Source organism: Cupressus sempervirens, chromosome 10 (genome assembly GCF_028749045.1).
Source record: "Cupressus sempervirens isolate cs-2001-9-10 chromosome 10, ASM2874904v1, whole genome shotgun sequence".
NCBI lineage: Eukaryota > Viridiplantae > Streptophyta > Pinopsida > Cupressales > Cupressaceae > Cupressus > Cupressus sempervirens.
Window position 1 is genome coordinate 587,802,811 of NC_143127.1, and position 20,177 is coordinate 587,822,987.

The following is a 20,177-nucleotide window of genomic DNA, read 5'->3' on the forward strand; positions in this document are numbered from 1 at the left end:
TATCAAGGGTTTGTGCATATACTTGATGCTTATTGCAGACCTGTGGATCATACTTGGCAGCCATTCAAGGACAGATTGAAAGCTTTAATCTTGCTGCTACAGTGACACTACAGCACCCACGCTACAGTAATCTGTGAATAGTACCATACCCATGCTACAGTAACCCTTTAATAGTAAGTGCTACAACATTTATGCTTTTCAATTGATAGATACAAGGATTTTATGTGCAGATTTATAAAGAGTATGTCCTGAATCGGCTGTGGCAATCATTGCAATTACTGCTAGCATTAAATATTAATGACCACTGGATATCTACAGGTTCGTACATTGCTACAAAACATTTCTAAGTTTTATAATAAAAGTTTGAGGACCTCCAGGTATGAATGGTTAATGAAAAGCATTATATATATACATATATAATGTTTAATAAGAATCATTGCATCTCTATTTCATTTCCAGAATAATTTATATTTCAATTTTATTATTTCTTGCCCAGTAATCTATTTGAAAAATTTATATATTATCACAATTTCAAAAAAAAAAATCCTTTGCATAACAAATTAATGGTTTGGCAGAGTTGGAACCTGTTGGGGGTCTTACAATGGTACCAAAGTGTTTTTGTGTCATCATGTGGGGGAAGCTTCTTGCATTTAGGACATAAGGTTTGTGTGAATCATGGGTAAAATAAAATCTATATAGGATCTCATGCCAGAACCTGTGCATGCCTTTTAGAATTATAATAATGCCTTTCAGGATTATGATAAAAACTTATCAGGGTTCTGCAACATTTGGAAATCTTGGATCCTGAAAAGGGGTCAAACAATTATTTAAATAAAAATAAAAGATCTGATTTTTATGACAACAGTTTCTTGCTTGAGCGCAATGATGGTGTCAATGACATGGCAAGTGCAGAGGATGTTGTGGGTGTTCCCTTGACTGTTGACACACAAGATTGGACTAACAAACATGAAGATTGACCGGAAAATAAGAGCTATAACGATTCTGACTTTCATGACAGAGTGGAGTTTGCATCAGCCTGAGACAACAATGATCTCACATGTAAATGATGTTGGCACTTGAGATTTGGGTACTAATGATGTAATTTTTGAGGAAGACTCATGCTGCAATTAGTTTGATTTTTCATCCCAGAGATTAGAAAATGAATTTGAAAATTCGTTTTTGGGTAATGGGTCCTAGAATCGTGACTTGTGGGGAGATTGTTTGTCTTACAGTTACATGGGAAGTGGGAGTGTGCGGGGAGATTGTTGTGGTAGCAGCTTCCACTTTATCAGATGAGCCACTAGTTGAGGTGCTCAGCAGTAGTACCTTGGTTGTTGGTGCGTGCGGAGATGATAGCATACATGATGCTACTTGTCATGAGGTGAGCGATGTTGATACAACTTCATATCACAATGCAGATTGTGGGTCTGAGAGATTGCGTGTGGCCATTAATATTAGAGACATGATTTGGTTGGGCAACTGAAGGTGTATAGCAGTTAAATTGCCACGACCATTGAGCATTTTGAAGCTGCTCGTTAGATGTTGTCTACCTATGGTTAGGGTACTCCTGTGACAGATGAGTCTTGTGATGGTAGCCTTTCCTTTACAGAGTTTCATACACTTCAAAAACCATGAGAATATTGAAACAAAACTATTTACTGTTATTGGATGACATAGACTATCTTCTATAGGGGGGTTGCACTTGTGACACGCTGAGGGGAAAGGAGGATGGTTAGATGAGCTCACTCATGAGCTTGAGGTGATTGCATAAGTATTGGTGGGCACCCAGTTTGCCCTTCAAGAGTCATAATCACAATTGGAGGAGGTAACCATGGAGTTGAGCCGAGCACACTCTTTTCCATCTGCAATTGTAGTATAGTTTTCTATAGTGACGGTGATGATTTGATATTCATGGGCTATGATTTTGAGTAGGTTGAGGATATGGCCACACCTATCACAGTTGCAAGTGTAGATACAATTGGGATGAAGTATAGAACTGCAGATAACCACATGTTTCAGGTTCTCTGACAGTTACATCCAGTGTAAGTGTTGGCGATGAGTCATATGACAGAGGCTCTATTATGTAGTCAACCCTTGACCGAGGTGGGATCCTTTTATTAGGACTGCATAGGGAGGAGTACTGATTGCTATCTTTCTAATCCACATGTAGAGGATTTGATGATGCATCGGTGTGGATTGGTTCCAAGGTTGTACCATCCTTTTTGGGATGGGTATTTGCCATCTGCTATAAATGGAGTCAAGGACTGCAAGTTGGATTACTTGTCAGATTACTTGCAAAGTTATCACATTCATAGGAGCCTAGAAGAGAATGGAAATAGTGGCAGTGTTACAGATGGCCTTGGATGTTCTTATCTCCACAATAGGAATGGATGTGAGTTTAGTGTGTTTTGGGACCTGAGTGATGATAGTGTTAGCACTGCACTTCGGGTAGGTTTCATTGATTGATTCTACCACTTTAAGCACAGTGAAGTTGAGCTCAAAGTTGAGCAACAAAAGGATGAGAATGTCCTTCTGGACAGGCTTCTATTTAGAGTTTCAGATCCTTCCAGTTTATAAGGATTTCAGGTAGAGCTCACCAAGGAGTTTTTGGGTGTCTACATGGTGCTGAGTACAAATGGTTTTACTTTTGACCCTCATCCTCATGTGCATGTTCTCTTTCGGATACAAGGTTTAACTGCATGACTTAGATAGCATGCATGATAGTTCACCATGCACGGTTTTGGGAAGTGAACTTTGTTAGCCTCTCAAGTTGCTTCCCTTTGAGTTATTTCCTCTTGCTACACCAATTGGTGGTATTGATTTGGTTCTGCAAGTACTACCCGTTTTTTGGTGTTGGTGTTACAGGAGCTAGTTGGTATTAGTAGGGACAATATAAAGTTCTACCCTTGGGATCAGGGTGGATTGATGTTTTCTTTTGTTTTTGAGATAGTTTGGGGACAAGCAGATTTTTAGAGGCTTACTAAATTTTTTGAGTCAATTTAGGATCATTGCTATATTTGGTAGGGCACCTAGACTCATGGTATGCACAATGATTGACTCATTTGTTAGTTGTCTCAGTTGAGGGACTTACTATTTGTAGTTATTCATTTATGCTTATGTTGCTATTTATGGCAACATGCCTGGACTTGGTATTAGTAGACTTCATCAATTGATTAAGAAGAATAAATTAATTGGCTCGAGTTCTAGGTACTTACTATTAATAAAGGACTCTTTATTAATAATTAATTATCATAAAGTTATGATTTCAAGTTATTAATTAAGTGGGGCCAATTGACTTAAGTGCATTGAATTATATTATTAAAGGAGGCCAATTATTTAATGTTTTTTTAGGTCAATGTGAGTTCATAATAAAAGCAAATGTATTTAATGATTTAAATCAAAAGCAAGGGAATATCACGTGAGGGGCATTTAATGAATTGAATGTAAAACATGAGGAAGATTTGGTGTCAAATATATAAAGGACTTCATGAAGTAAATGGATCATTATGCGTATGCTTTTTTGTCTTGAATTTTGGCATGAGTTCTTTGGGAATTGGTGAGACTTTTTCCTAGGGTTTGCAGCTCGGAGAATGTGATCTTCAAGGAATTTGACATTTGAGGTGTTGAAATAAACACTCAGATTTGCTGTTGGGAGTGGCTCAATTTAGAGTCGTCAATTGAGCTTAAAAGGTGAAGAAATATCAAGGGTTTGTGGATTTATTTGATGCTTATTTATTGCAGTTCAGTGGATCATCATTGGCAGCCACTAAAAAACAGATTACAAGTTTACAAGTTTTAATCATTCTGCTACAGTGACACTATAGTACCCATGTTACTGTAACTTGTGAATAGTAAATGCTAGAACATTTCTGCTTTTTCAATCGATAGATACAAGGGCCTTAAGTGCGAATTTATAAAGAGTATCTCCAGAATCGGTTGTGGCAGTCATTGCAATTTTTACCTGCATTAAATATTCATTACCAACGGATATCTACAGGTTCATACATTGCTGCAGCACATTTCAAAATTTTATAATAAAAGCTTGACGACCTCTACTTATGAATGGTTAATGAAAAGCATTATAAATATATATACATATAAATTATGGTCAATAAGAATGCAAGTTGCTACAATCTAAAGATTATTTCCACAGTGATTGCAATTGCAGGTACAGCTGACTTCCCAAGGTGACGAAGTGGTGTAAGCTAGCCATGTGGCCCTAAATTTTTGTAACATCCCGTTTTCCTAGGTCTTAATTAACAACTAACATACTCATAGAATACAGTTATTACTTCAATTTCATAGGAAGACAGTTATATTAGTCATGTTCATGTCAATGAGATTTACCGTTAAAATTAATTAGACAAAATTTCTTAACTAAGAACTTAAAACACCATCAATGGATTTACCATAGAAATTAAAATCCACATACTGTGAAATTTGAATCGATAAATCATTGTAAGAAGGCTTCTGCAATCACTCAGATTAGTTCACAAATACCACTATAAAAAAATTATATAATGACTACCATCCAGTACCGCTATATCAAAATCAACTGATGATTACTATTAAAAACCACTATATAAAATTAGGGCACCACAAACCACTATATCAATTAGGGCATTGATTACCATTGGATCATTTAGGGCTTTAGATACCATTGTATCACTTGGGGCTTTAATTACCACTGGTTCATTTAGGGCATCAGATAACACTATATCAATTAGGGCTTCGGATACCACTGTATCATTTCTGAGTCTCAGACTCCAGATACCATTGTATCATTCTTTTCCTTTCGATAGCTTGACTGTGGCAATAACTCAAGATTTGAGGATATGCTCATATTTGTTATTCATATAAATGAAAGTTTGATATATCAATTCATCAGATAACTCTATCTCTTGCATCTAAATGTAAAATAACTATAACAATGATATAAGTCAATTATTCTTACCTTCATCTTGCATGTACATCATAAAAGTAACAATACTTGTTTCCGACAACAATTGAATGTATAGCTTGTCTTTATTGTATGTCCAACAATTTGGGGAAAGGTGAAACATTGTCAGGGGCTTAACCACCCAACCTCGGATCAAACTTTATCCCCACACAATCTCTAACGAGAAAGGCCCTCCGTACCTGGAATAGACAACGATCATCTTGTTATCCACTAAGCATCTTGGTGTTTAACCACACCCCTCAACTTGACAGCAGGGGATTACAATAATAGGATTCATGCATGAGCTGTTTAATAATTCAAACTAAAAATGGCAAACATTGTTATGTCATATTTGATTCTATTTCAGATTCCTTTCTCTCACCTCTTCACCCTTTTCCTTGGCTACACAGCCGGGTGAATCCTAGGTGTTCGGAATTCTTAGAACAACCAGTTCTGTCAATTATACAAGAAGATTACATGCATCTAGCATTTCACTATCTGTGATTACATGATTATGTTTTTTAAAGATTCCAGATTTGATTTTAATATCCAATGACATAATAATCCATACTATGGTTCTTGGTTATCACCTGCCATAAACAAGGCTAAATTAAAGAAGCTCAATCTGTAAATTCAAACAAGATGTCAAACTAAATCTTGCTGCATAGATTCGCTGCTTAATATGCTTATCACAACTGTGACCAGAAAAATTATGTTCTTGAGACTGCTTGAAAAATATCATTGGATAGTATGATTCATTCCAAATTTTATTGCATTTGGGAAAAACGCTTCCATAAGGGTTGTATCTAATTTATTATGGAAGTCTAAAGATGAGGACTGATAACAAAGAACATGAAGTATGTAGCAAAAACTCATATTGCAACTTTGAAATAAATTTGGAAGAAAAGAGTCTTGTGAGCCTAACTGGCTATTATGGAACTCATTAAAATGATATTGAGAATAAGAAGAAAGTTCTTCATAAGTCTCAGGTTTTATTCAGCAAGTCAAATAACATGAATATAAGAAGGAAGTTACTATTCCTAGCCGGCTGCTATAGAGTTGCATTTTAAACCTTTGGAAGGATAATTCATGACCTGAAATGTATCACTGGATATGCTAAAATTCTTGCAACCAAAATTTGGAATTTGTCCTCCTTTAATTGCAGGCGTCCCAAATGCAGATCCCTCCAAGCTAGGTTCTTATGGCAGAATTTGCTATTGTTTTGGATGCTCAAGTTGGTAGTGTAAAAAGAAACCTTGGCTCACAGTTCTTGTGGATTCGAATGGTAGAGAGGTTATCACAGCAAGGTTCAAAGTGTAAAGGAAGGTTGATGGTAATGCAAATGCTAAGTTGGATGCCTTAATATGGCAAGGCAGATGAAAATATATGGAAAAGTGCCGGACTCCATTCATGGCTAAAATAAAAGGAAGGCTGTGCCTTCTTGTCTTCCGTTGGTTATGTAACATATGCCATTTCGATTTACCAAGTAATAAATTGATTATGAAAGAGAGGTAAGAAAGAATTTAAATAAAGAGGAGTTGAAAAGATTATAGTCGATTCAAATTTTCAAGTATTAAATCGATTATAAACAAGGAAAGAATAAAAGAATGGAAAGAGAGTTGGAAGGTTATAATTTGACTATTTTTATAATTCGAATGTTATTATATCTTGAATATTATTATTATAGTATATATTTGCATATGTTCATGCAAGTATATCAATGGGGTGACATCATTATATTAAGTTATTATAATGTAATGGTGCCATTTCATTTTTATATTTATATGCACATTAATAAATATTTATTATAATAATATGATGAAAGATAAATTAAAATCCTCGAGGTACGTATTATGTTTTAACTCAATTATTTTATGTTTCTCAAATTATTTATTTAAATAGCTCATGCAGGTCCCATAGATGTATCCTGTTTCAAGTAGCTAGGTTTTCAACCCATCTGCCAAGTGATGGTGATGCTCCTGTGCCTAATTCTTTTTTGACAATGCTTCCACCCCTTCGATGTGTTCCCTGCAAAGGAAATTCTCCATAATTAAATTATATTATCATAATAAGTTATTTAATCATAAATAATCATAACGGTTAACCATCTTCTCAATTCCACGAATTTGTGATAAATGATCAACTAGCTTGTTATCTTAAATTATAACGACTAACCATCTTATCATTTCATAGGATTATAACCGATTTAACTGTCAGTTGACTTCATGTGAACCTCAACGGCTATATTTTAAATTAGGTCAAAAAATTGGGATGTAACGATTTTCTCATTGGTTGATGATTAAATGCCTAATTTTGATTGACTCATTTGGCACCAAGTGGCATAGGTCCACAACCTTTTTTCTGATTGGCTCTTGGAAACATTTGAATATTTGCATTGGCCTACTGGGTGGTGACTTCTACTACAAGTGCTCTTTTCGCATTGGTCCACTTGTCATTGAACCTTATCTGGTTGGTATGCATTTGAGTTTTCTCATTGGCCTTGAAAAAGTAATTTAATTTTTCTATTGGCTCATGTGGTGGCGCCTAATTGTAATTGGGTGAAGATTTAATATTTGTAGCAAGTGGTTGTGGAAACCTTGCTTAAAGCTTATATAGTTTGGCATTTGATTTCAAATTAATCTTAGTCATTCATTGTAATTGAGCTCCCTATGAAAGGCTTGCTCAATTTATTTGTAAAGAGAGTTATGTTGGAGAATTGTTGCCAAAGTACTACCAAAATTGTTCACTATTCATTGTTGTACTTGCATGGTGGATATATATGATCATATTGGAGTATTGCATGGTTCTTTCAATCCCTCATTTAGATTGGGATTTCATTTCATGTTAAGTAGAAGTAGATTGGAAGGAAGATATTATTACGAGGTAATTGGTAAATACTTGCTTATTATTAACAGAGACCAAGAGGTCAATTTATACAAAAGAATAAAGCGGAAAGAATAGAAATATTCTATTCTAACAAATAAAACTTAAAAAAACGAAAGCTAACTAAAGCTAACTAAATATTTACAATAGGTAACCATTAACTAATAATAGACGTCTTATCTATTATTGTAATACCCTCCCTTAATGGTTAATCTATCTAACACACCAAGCTATCCTCTGAATTTGACAAACTTATCAAGACCAAGAGGCTTGGTGAGAATGTCTGCAGTCTGATCGGTGGTAGGAACATACTGCAGATCTATAGTACCGTGTTCAACCAGCTGTCGTATGTAATGACAATGAACATCCACATGCTTGGTTCGTTCATGGAAGACCGGATTCCGTGCTAACTTGATAACGCCTTCATTATCAACAAATAGAGTAGTCGGTCCTGTTGGTGACATCTGCATATCCCCAAGCATTCGACGAAGCCGGACAGCTTCACATCTTGCCTTAACAGTCCCTCAGTATTCAGCCTCTGAAGAAGAGAGAGAAACTGCCTGCTGCTTCTTGCTGGTCCATGTGACTGCACCGGATCCCAAACTGAACACATATCCAGATGTTGACTTTTTATCATCAATAGAGCCTGCCCAATCTAAATTTGTGAACTCACTGAGTTGAGGATTAGAACTCCGAGAATACAGAAGTCCATAATCGGAAGTGCCCTTCACATAACGAAGCACACGCTTTGCTGCCATCCAATGATCAGCCTTAGGAGTTGTCATAAAGCGTGAAATATAGCTGACTGGGAAGCTGATATCAGGCCTAGTAGTAGATAGGTAGATGAGGCTGCCTACTAGTTGCCTATACGTAGTACATCAACGGAAGGAGAATCAGACTTGGCTGATAACTTGAGACCTTTCTCCATAGGTGTAGATGCAGGTTTGCAATCTTGCATTCGGAATTCGTCTAACAAGGCCCTGGCATATTTGGACTGAGAGATGAATATACCAGAAGACTGTTGCCAAACTAAGCAATAATGCATGAGCCCAAGGTCAGTCATATCAAAAGACTGGCATAAGTGTTGTTTGATTTCCTGAATCAAAGATGCCGAACTGCCAGTGATGATCAGATCATCCACATAGATAACCAGAAGGATGATGTCATTGTCAGTAGTCTTGATGTACAGATTTGAGTCTGAAGAACTCCTCTTGAAGCCTTGATCACTGAGGTACGTATCAATCTTGATGTACTATGCCCGAGGGGCCTGCTTCAAACCATAGAGAGCTTTTACCAATTTGAGAACTTGATGGTCTTTACCAGCAACCTTGAAACCAGGAGGCTGCATCATGTAGACCTCTTCATGGAGATCACCATTCAGGAAAGCACTCTTTACATCCATCTGATGGACCTTCCAGCCAAACTGTGCTGCCATGGCTAGGACTAATCTGATGGTGCTCATCTTTGCAGTGGGAGCAAAGGTCTCCTCATAATCAATGCTCTGACGCTGAGAAAAGCCCTTTGCCAGTAAACAAGCTTTGTACTTATCCAAAGTATCATTTGATTTGTATTTGATTTTGTAAACCCATTTGCAGCCAATGGGTTTCTTCCCTGGGGGAAGATCAGAAAGGACCCAAGTGTTGTTCTTCAGCAGGCTCTGGTGTTCAGATTGCATAGCCTGTTCCCACTCTGGAATTCCTTTAGCTTCGGAATATGTTTGAGGTTCAAACACACTGTGAATGTTGGCCATAAGAGCAAAGTTAACAGAATCTGTAGTTTTGCTCTTTTTTCGAGCAGTTCTCCCATCAATGAGCTCATCATCATGAAGATCAGCAAGTGTCTTAGCCCACCACTTAGGCCGGAGAGGAGAATGACTAACAGTAGTACTAGGAGATGCTTGATCAGCAGGATCCTCATCAGAAGAATTTGGATCAAACTCAGGTGAAGCATCTTCAAAACGAGGTGATCCTGCAGGAGAAGTTGGAGGTGTCTGTATAGGTATCACTGGCATGACTGGAGCTGCAGGAGCTACTGGAGCCCTCCCATCAGGTGGACCTAATGGAAGCTGAACTCCCAAATCATGAACTTGCATAGGCTGGTCTGCTGGATCAAGAACAGGAGAAACATGCATGAATGGTCCTCGGTGCTCATCAAAGACTACATCACGGCTGTATATGAGACGAGATGTCTCAATATCAATAAGGCGGTAGGCTTTGTGAAGACTGCTATATCCATCAAGCATCAGTTTCTGACTCTTGGCATCCAACTTGGTGCATGAAGCATCAGGGATCCAAACAAAAGCAAGAGAGCCAAACATCTTCAAGTGACTGACTCTGGGCTTGCGACCTGACCAGGCCTCTTCCGGAGTTTTACCTTTGACCGCCACTGTGAGTGACCGGTTCAACAGATAAACTGCAGCATTAACTGCTTCTGCCCAAAAACGCTTCGGAACATGTCTGTGTTCGAGCATGGAACGAGCCATCTCGGTGATTGTCTTGTTCCGATGTTCAACTACATTGTTCTGTTGTGGCGTGTGGGGTGTGGTGAACTGACGTTGGATGCCATGTGTATCCAAGAAGCTGGAGAAAACATTAGAACAAAATTCCCCCCCATTGTCTGATCTAAGAGTAATAATAGATTTCTCAAACTCTTTTTCAACTAAGGGTATAAACTTCTGAAATACAGTAAATGCATCGGATTTCTTTTTAAGAAAATACACCCACATTTTTCTACTGAAATCATCTACAAACAACAGAAAATACCTATACCCAAGAACAGGAGGAGTGGCCATAGGGCCGCAGATATCAGCATGAACAAGCTGAAGTACTTGAGAAGCTCGCCAAGAATCGCCACTGGGGAAAGGTGTGCGATGTTGCTTCCCAGCCTGACATGTGTCACAAACTCCAAGGTGTTGAGTTTGAATCTCTGGCAAACCAAGAACAAGCTCATCTCGAGCAAGTTGTGAGAGATAATGCACATTTAAGTGCCCATATCACTAATGCCAAAGTGTGCTGATGGAAGATCGGCGAGCAGCCATAGCTAAGTCCTGAGAATCACCAGAATCAGTAAGTCTAAAAAAACCATGATCCTCGAGACCAACTGCAACAGTAGACTTAGTCGCCCGATCAGTGATGGTGCACTGATGTGAACTGAAGGTGATTGCCAAGTGTGGAGAATGTCGCAGCAACTGACTGAACGAGAGTAGATTTAGTTCCATCCCTGGAACGTAGTACACATCAAGGAATATGAGATTCCTCCCAACAGATTGAATTTGAATGTTGCCTTTACCAACAACCGTGTACTCTTCTCCACCACCAAAAATAACAGAATCTGAATAAGGCTGGTAGTCAGTAAACCAGTCTCTGCGGTGAGTGAAATGTCGTGAGGCACCTGAATCAATGTACTAGGCAAATGACTTCACATGATTTGCGGGTCTTTTAGCCATGAAGGCGTAAAAGGCAGATTCCGCTTGCTCAATGTGCTCTGCATTGTTCACTTTGGGTTGCGAACCTAATTGCTTAGACTGGGCAGCTAAGCGTTTCCGACATTCAACCTTCATATGACCAAACTTGTGACAGTTTTTTGCATTGAATGTTCTTTTTGGTACCATCGGATGTTGGAGCAGAACACTTCTGCTGAGATGGTTGCTGAAACTTGCCCTTATCCTTCTGAAAAGATTTTGCAGCAAAGGCTTGCTCAGTGGAGGTGGAACTGGAGTTGCTACCGAACTGTTGTTTCCACCGATCTTGCTGAAGCAGCAGGGTGCAGAGATCAGTGAACTTTAGATCAACACCAATAGATGCGATGTTGAGAGTCTCGATAAAATGCTCATAGGATTTTGGTAAACTCCGAAGAGTGATTACCACAATATCCTCTTCCTCCATCTTGCGACCGATGGCAAGTAACTGATCACGGATTTCCTGAATCCAATTCAGGTGTGCCTGGAGCGAGGTGCGCTCATCCATGACAATAGAAAACAGAGTGTTTTTCAGAAAGAAGGCTCTGCTCTTGTCGGAAGTCTCATGAAGACCTTTTAGATGTGTCCAGATTTCGGCAGCTGTCTTGCCGGATGGAATCTGAGAAAGCTGGTCATCAGCTACGGATAGTTTGAGAAGCATTACTGCCTCTCAATTGTTCAGATCCCATGTATCTTGATCAGGACCCGGAGAAGTTGAACGCTGCGTAACACCCAGAACAAGTTGATCGATGTTTCGATATTCGAAGATTGCGATGATGCGCTGCTTCCAGGGTCCATAATTGCGACCATTGAATTTGGAATTATGTTCGAGCAGAATATTTGTCAGAGATGCCATGGCACGTTTTTCAATGAAAAATTGTGAAAATCTGTGAAGGCACGTTCTTCGAGGCAAAAATATGAAAGACCCAGAAGAATTAGAGAATGACCCAGAAGAGAGCTCAAAAAACCTAGAAAGAATTTGCTGTCGTTTTCTGGATCCGCTGGCTCGAAAATTGAGGCACAAAAATTGAGGCACCCAAAAAAAACGAACGACAACCCAGTTGAGCTCTCGAAAAATCCACCAAGAATTTTCAAACAAAATATTTTTTCGACCCCAAAAATTAGGGTTTCGAACAAAACCCTAGCGGGCAGCTTTTGAAGGTCAAATTTGCAAAAAAATGGTGGTTTTCACAGTCGACCAATACTGGAAGGAGGTCATGGCAATATGGCGCAGGAAAAACATAGATAAACTCAGAAAACTGACGCCTTGAGGTCACGCGAACGGGGAAAACAACCATGAAACTACGGATGTCGGACCTCCAAAAAAATGCGAGTTTGCAGTCAAAACACAGGGTTTTTTTAATGTTTGAAGGACGCTTGTGAATTTTAGATGCGGGCCGACCATACACAGACCTCCAAAAAATGCATTTTACCAGTCACCAATGGTAAAAAATGGCCACGATTTCCACGCGATTTGCAGACCCTAATTCGGGAATTTCTCCAAGCAGAAAACCCTAGGTGGGTTTTGGAGAAATTAGCTGAAATAAATTTGGAAAAATTTAAACAAATAATTTCAAGAAGAAATTATAAATTTTTTCGAAAAAATTTAAGTATTTAGCTCTGATACCATATTACGAGGTAATTGGTAAATACTTGCTTATTATTAACAGAGACCAAGAGGTCAATTTATACAAAAGAATAAAGCGGAAAGAATAGAAATATTCTATTCTAACAAATAAAACTTAAAAAAACGAAGCTAACTAGAGCTAACTAAATATTTACAATAGATAACCATTAACTAATAATAGACGTCTTATCTATTATTGTAATAGATATTATTGAATGGTGATCAATGATGAAGCCAGTGTCCATACCTTTTGTTATTTGCTGATTGTAAGTAAATGTTTAAGGTTAGTCTAGGCCTAAAATGCAAATGTTTGACTTTTATTGGAGATGTTCATTTAGATTGTGCTTTCATAGGGCATTGGATGAATATTGCCAGTGTAAAATTCAATCTTGCATTTGATGAAGATAGCACCCTACTATGGCTAGTTGATATAGCGAAGCAAGGATTGGTTAGAGGCTCCCCCGTTGTCAACATTATCCTACATTCTTAGAGTTAGATAGCTTTGATTTTCTTGCAGTTAATTTGGTTGGAAGTTGTTTAATTTGGAGAAGTTAAAAGAGTTGATATCCATTGAATAAATAGCATAAGTCCAACAAAGAAAGGATTGGTTAGAGGCTCACCCGTCTTCAACATTATCCTACATTCTTAGAGTTAGATAGCTTTGGTTTTCTTGCAGTTAATTTGGTTGGAAGTTGTTTAATTTGGTGAGGCTAAAAGAGTTGATATCCATTGAATGAATAGCATAAGTCCCTTTGTGATAACCAATATATTATATCATTAAAACTGAAATCCATGATTAAGAAGGAACCTTGAGGTTGTCTTATTACACAATTCAGATACATTGTTTAGCATATGGGCATTCTTATTAAAGAGAGTTGGAAATTTGGTGTTTTATCTCAAAATACTAAGTATTCAATTTTGTATATTGTAGTGGAATAAAACTCACATCAACAAATCCCAAAATACAAGTCAATGTGGTTGAAGTCAAAATAACAAGCGCGCAGGGTCTGCACTTGTGGAATTGACCATTGTGAGGGAGCGAAAATGTTTGTGAAAGATCAAGGTTCACTATTCCAAATTACCCAAGTTGGTGTGGTTATACCTTTGATGAGATTATAGTGACTTGGTGATGATGTTAAACAAGATATGTGGGATTCCATAGTCCTATATGTTTGAGCTCTAGATGTAGTACTTCATTGAGCAAGCGACTTAAGAGATCAATGAATTGGGTTAGAATGATCAATGATAATCTGGATAAGCAACTGAGAAACTTGGAGCAATCAGGCGAATTCTACATGAGCTCTTATGTTGTATACATATTAGCTAGGAAGGTGAGGTGTGAAGGATTGATGTGAAAAGGCCCAATAGAAAGTAGTCTAAGCTATGTGAAAGTGTACGAGTGCTATACCTAGTTGTAGCTCTATGCTAAAGATGATTCCATGAGGGCCAACAATGGCTTTGCCATACACATCGTCAGAGCTTTGTAGGGCGGTTTTCATATAAGGCTTCCAACTGAGGTGATAAAGTTGGTAGGGAAAAATGGGGTGTGGCTCATCCAGTCACTTACTTTCTCTTGCATTATTGTACCATACAGACTTCCGAGGTATCTAATTGATAAGATGGTGTTATTAGCTAAGTTCCCCTGAGCTTCTGGGATGGGGATGGTAGGGGACAGTGGGACGGGCTTCTAGGACGACAATTTTTTTTGCTAATTTTGGGGACGGGGGGACGGGGAAATAGAGACGGCTATATAATAATAGGGAAAATTAAATCATATTGAGAAATTTAAAATGTTTAGATGAAAACATGGATAAAGCATGCACTTGTACATAATAGAACCTTAAAATATAAGAATCAACAAAATTCATATGCCAAATTTGTGTTACTTTGAGAGTCAAAATCTAATTTGTTCTAGAAGTAAAAGTCAAAGTCCCCTAGGTGTCCCCAAGTTTCTGAGATGTTTTGCAATTTTGAGTGTCTGGAGGAGAGAAGGGTTTCAGCAGAGAGTAATAGTTTTAGCAGCCTTGTAGATAGATCACAAGTGAATTCAAAGCAAATTCAGGATTCACAAGTGAGTTTTCTAAATGCTTTTTCTTTTTAGTGGGAAGGAGAAGAGGAAGATGTAGATTAGTTTCATATTTTAGTTGACATTTGTATTTGCTTATCTTTTTACAAAGACAGTTTTCTATTTCTAGTTTGCTTCAGAGTTAAAGGTCTCTGAACATGGCTGCCAGCCATCGACATTCCCACATGAGGATGCAACTTTGTTACATATTGCATTTATATATATCTAGATCAGTCAGTTTGGTTTGTTTTTTCATTTATTGACTCATTAGATGCACACCCTCATTGAATTTTGCAAAAAATGCATTTCTAATTAATTTAACGTCATTTTTTAAAATCCTGATATTTTCCTGAGAAGTTGCCGATTTATCTCCAATATTTGTCAAGAACTTTATTTTTTGCCTCGCTGATAAGTGGCAGAGAACGAGATTTTGGACTATGGTATAAATAGCTGAAGCACATTAACATGCATGATATCAAACAATGAAGGAGAATGAGACATTGCATAGTATCTCATGTATGAGTGCCTACGACTTCATCTCATTTCGTACAATCACATTAGGCATATTCTTAGTTATCGGATTCATGCCCAGGAGGCTGGATCTGAATCCACAGTCCAAAACAAGGATCTTGCACGAATCCATTAGGAATCTACACGGATCCTCACGAATCCACATGAATCCTTCATGAATCCCCAAGGACCCACGTGTCAAACTTGAAATAAATAAATAAATAAATAAATAAGTACACACACACACACACACACACACACACACACACACACACACACATGAATCCTAATGAGAAATAAAAAATCATGAATCCACAAATCCTATTCACGTGCCCGAATCGGTAACTAAGGGCATACTTCATAACAGTCATCCAAGCATAGCAGTGAATATCATCTTATTTAAGATTAATCTGAAATAGTCATTTACAACAATATGAGCATATATCAGTGAAATTTTCAATTAAAATAACCAACAACATATACAAGTTACAACACTATAACAGGAAATCAATGTTAATCATCATTATATTTTAATCCAATTTTCTCGAATGCAAAAAAACACTAGATATCATCATAAAGCATCATCATGCAGATATGATCAAAATGGTAATAACAACATGATCTAACATCTAAATCAGCAGTGATACTAGTAACCAAAATATTATGCGGTAATCAAATGCATCACATGTATCACACAGTGTAACCACCTAATCACATCGCACAGTTATTCTAATGATACAAATATGGTGGTCCATGATGTATATATCATCTAAACATGATAAACATTATAATCAGGTAACCACTAACACATGCATCAGTGAAACCATTGAATCACATCATAAGCCATATAATCTGCAGTGTCTCATAAATCAAACGAATCAGATACCATCATAACCTTAGATGGTCTAGCCTCTCAAATCAGGTATGCAACAATCGACAACACCATAGTTCCCATGACCAGGCATAAGGACACAAGCAACTTGCGGATGCAGTGGCATAAATCAAATTATGCCGAAGGTAACAGCCTCACACGGGTCCAACATAATCACACAATACGAGCACAAATCCATCCATGCATAAGGTGAACTCAAACAATTCCATCTAACAACAAGAAGAACCAGAGCCAAGCAAGGCACCATGAGAGATCTCATTCAACTGCACAAAAGCACCAACACATGTTAAGCCAAAGCCACATCCACTGGGATGTCATGCAGAAAGCAAATGGGAGGGGCACTACATTTGAAGTCAACTTGAGGAATATAACATAAGTCACCTTCTGATACCACCATATCACATTAAATCATTGAGCTTATCTAACATAGAAGGAACCTTGGAAATTACTTGTGTAATCTTACTTGCAATCTTAGCATTCACAGAATTTTGATCAAGAGAGGATAAGATACTAAAATATTTTAATCTACTGTTAATGCAGTCGTAAAACACCTATCAATGAGGGGCACTGCTATTTTAGTTTGATATGTTAGCATTTTTGCATTTTGTACATTCATATCTATATTTCTTACGCTATATTTTGCTTTTATTTTGTGGATTGTTTTTCACATTACTGTTCTCTTTGGATCTCTATTATTTTAGTTGCATAATACTGGAATTATATAATTAAAGATACCCAGTATGAGCCAACACACAAGCTACTATTGTTTGAGATTATTTTAGTTATTCACCTTTAAGATATATTCTCACTTGTTTGAGGTTTGAGGTGGTCTATTAGAAGTTAGAACAAATATCAATTTTCTCTGCATTTAAGGGTTAAAATGCATATATTTCTCATATTTCTTGACATCATCCTCTGCATTCATTCTCTATCCTTATTTTGCACCAACTTCTCTAGAGTGATGCCACTGCCTATATCCATCATACGTAATAATATAATATTAATGTTATTACTGTGTATACTTTATGTTAATAATATCATTACAATATGGCATTTCATAGGAAGGGTCATGGGTACTTTTTTCTGGTTTGTTGGGGGTGTGTATTAAATTTGAACGGGGGCATTAAAATGTAAGTAACATAATGATCTCTAAAGTAAAGTGATCCAGAAATCTAACAAAGATATTATAAAACAATGGATACACGAATAACTAAATTATGGTTAAAAAATAAAGTCTGTTGTGAGAAGAACTATAGCTGGCCATAACTTGTTTACCGTCAAGAGTGAACCTGCACACATGCACGAATCTGTTTAGAAATTTTACTGAACTCCATACAATTAAGACATGTCACCCATTCTAACAAAGCTTCAATATAGGGACAATTCAAGACCAACATTTAGGTTCCACCGTGACATGAACACATAATATTCTTTGAGAACTGTCAAAATTTACCCTGGAGCTGTTGTTTGCCTGAAAAGTCAACTTGCACACACATACGTTTATTAATAATTTTGATCAAGAATGCAAACCACAAGCATTGTCTGTTCTGAGGTGTGGTCTAGTCTTAAGCTATGGTGTCTTCATGCAAGTGACTTGGGGTTCAAATCTCAGTGGGCCCAGAGCCCTACACATAGGTATGAGATGTAGAAGTTTGAACTCTTAGAATCTTGGACCCCCTCTCTTTAGAAAAGACATCCATACAACTTTGAAGTTACTTGATCTAAGTGAAGAATGTTTATGCATCCCCTCATTAAGGAAAAAAAAGTATTCACCTAGAGCACGGATACTTGAACTAGACAACACCAAGATACATCATTTAGACTAAGAAAAGGAGGTGTTACTCTTGACTACGTGGTGGCATATGCCATACACATTCCGAAGCAGAATTCAGGCACTATTATAATGAAGTGCCAGAAGAAGGTGCAGCCCTGATGAAACTAATATTTTCTCTTACCAATGAATCTCTTAGTAAAGATACTTTGGCCATAAAAATTCTAAATACTTTTCTTGGATGCTACTGGCATTTTTTTGTTTTCGAACTTTGACGACATATTTCAGTAGATGAATTAAACGCATCTATTTTTTTGATTCTGATGAATATCTTCTATGGTTGCAGGGCACTATTGTTGATCGAATTGATTACAATATTCAGAATGTTGCAGCCTCTGTTGATAAGGGTGTCAAAGAATTAGAGAAGGTTGGGACAGATGCATATAATATTTTGCTAGCTAGATCTGTCAGAATTAAATGCCCCCATTACACTCTTGTTTGGTGATCTTGTCATTGTTTCCTGTTTCAATTAGCTATTGGATGACAATTTTGAACTCTGACAGAGCCATTCTTTTGTCTTGGGCATGCAGGCAGAGAGAACCCAGAAGCAGGGAGGCATGGTTATGTGTGCTACAGCACTTGTATTCATGTGCCTTTTCATGCTTTTCGTGTTCATTATCAAAGAAATATTTTTTTGATATTCAAAGTAGAGTTTCCTGGTTCTTCGCCAGTTATTACAGGCTGGTTTCTACTCCATAATTTTATCCTGTTGAGAAATTTTTGACTGTAGGTATTGAGCATATGCAGGTTTCAAGTGTCACATACATGTGTCAAGTTGATCACGTTGTATGTAGTTGGAAGAATTTTTATTGGTTTGTTTTATCACCTCCTCTCACCTTCTTGATCAGTCAAACATGCAGTTCTAACATACAGTTAGGATTGCTTGCTTCTACAAAATTGTATCTGGCTATGGCTTCCCTCAGAGATGGATTCATCTAGATGGTTCCCAGGTACTCTTGCATTCCTACAGTTATGTAATATCAACAGGCCAATGATATGCCTTCGCAAGCTTTGTATAACTATTTCCATCTCATGACAGACATATCTATAACCAATAAAAAAGGCTTCAGCATTAATTATCTGAATTCTCAAATTCTGAGAAGCAACCATTTTTTTCCCAGAATATTAATAAAGAAATCATTTGAGTTAGATATTCGCACTTTGAAGAAGTCTTCGAAAATAATAGACATACACATTCATACATTAATGCTGCATACTATCCCTTTTCATTGTGGTAATACATTGGAAATGTCCATGGATGTAAAGCAATAGACACCCATTAATTTGGCAAACCACGACTACTGTATTCTGCCACATATGCCTAAGTAAATATCTGATTGCTCTTGAGGAATTTATTGAACTGAAGCTGTTATTCAATGAATTTACTTTTAATTCAACATCTAGTGGATTTGGTCAGGTGTTCCTTATGACGTTTACATAATTTGCAACTACAAAACAGATTGGTTGGTTGATATTGACACTCTTTGAATACATGTAAGAGATGGTATTTGCTATGAGATGTCATTCCCAAGGCACATATTTCACATCCCTAAATATGCTATTTATGTATTTTAGATACTTATATCGAAGATAGCTATTTATGCTATGCTAGTAAATGACTAATTATATCCGGTAATTTTTATTATTAATTATAGTAAAATCCAGTAGCCTTGAGTAATTGAATCAATCCTTTATAAATTAGTAATTATAAAATATAATTAATAAATTATTCAAATAATATTTTGCAGGAATGCATGCGGTCTGGAAAGAACAATATAAATCCACTACTGTCACTTGCAAATCATTCAAGGGAAGACATATGATTTGGTAGTGTTTTAAACTGCTTTGAAAGTCCCAACCTCTATTTTGGAGAAGGGTTTGCCTGATAGGAAGGTTGAAGGGAGCATGTTTTTCAGGGAGTGTCAGAACACTTCTAACCTCTTCCATGGATATAGTCGGTTTGGAAAAGAGTG

The 20,177-nt window shown here is 37.2% G+C and overlaps 1 protein-coding gene across 2 annotated transcripts in view; it reads left to right on the forward strand.

The window, feature by feature from the left end:
- Positions 1 to 19,283, forward strand: part of LOC149535236 (tlg2p-like protein a) — a 43,704-nt gene extending 24,421 nt beyond the window's left edge. For both annotated transcript variants that reach the window (XM_089803771.1, XM_089803770.1), the window contains 2 exons: positions 18,491 to 18,571; positions 18,735 to 19,283. In XM_089803771.1, coding sequence (XP_089659897.1) covers positions 18,491 to 18,571; positions 18,735 to 18,842 — 189 coding nt within the window. In that variant the 3' untranslated portion in view covers positions 18,843 to 19,283. The remainder of the gene's footprint in view (positions 1 to 18,490; positions 18,572 to 18,734) is intronic.
- Positions 19,284 to 20,177: the final 894 nt, after the last annotated feature.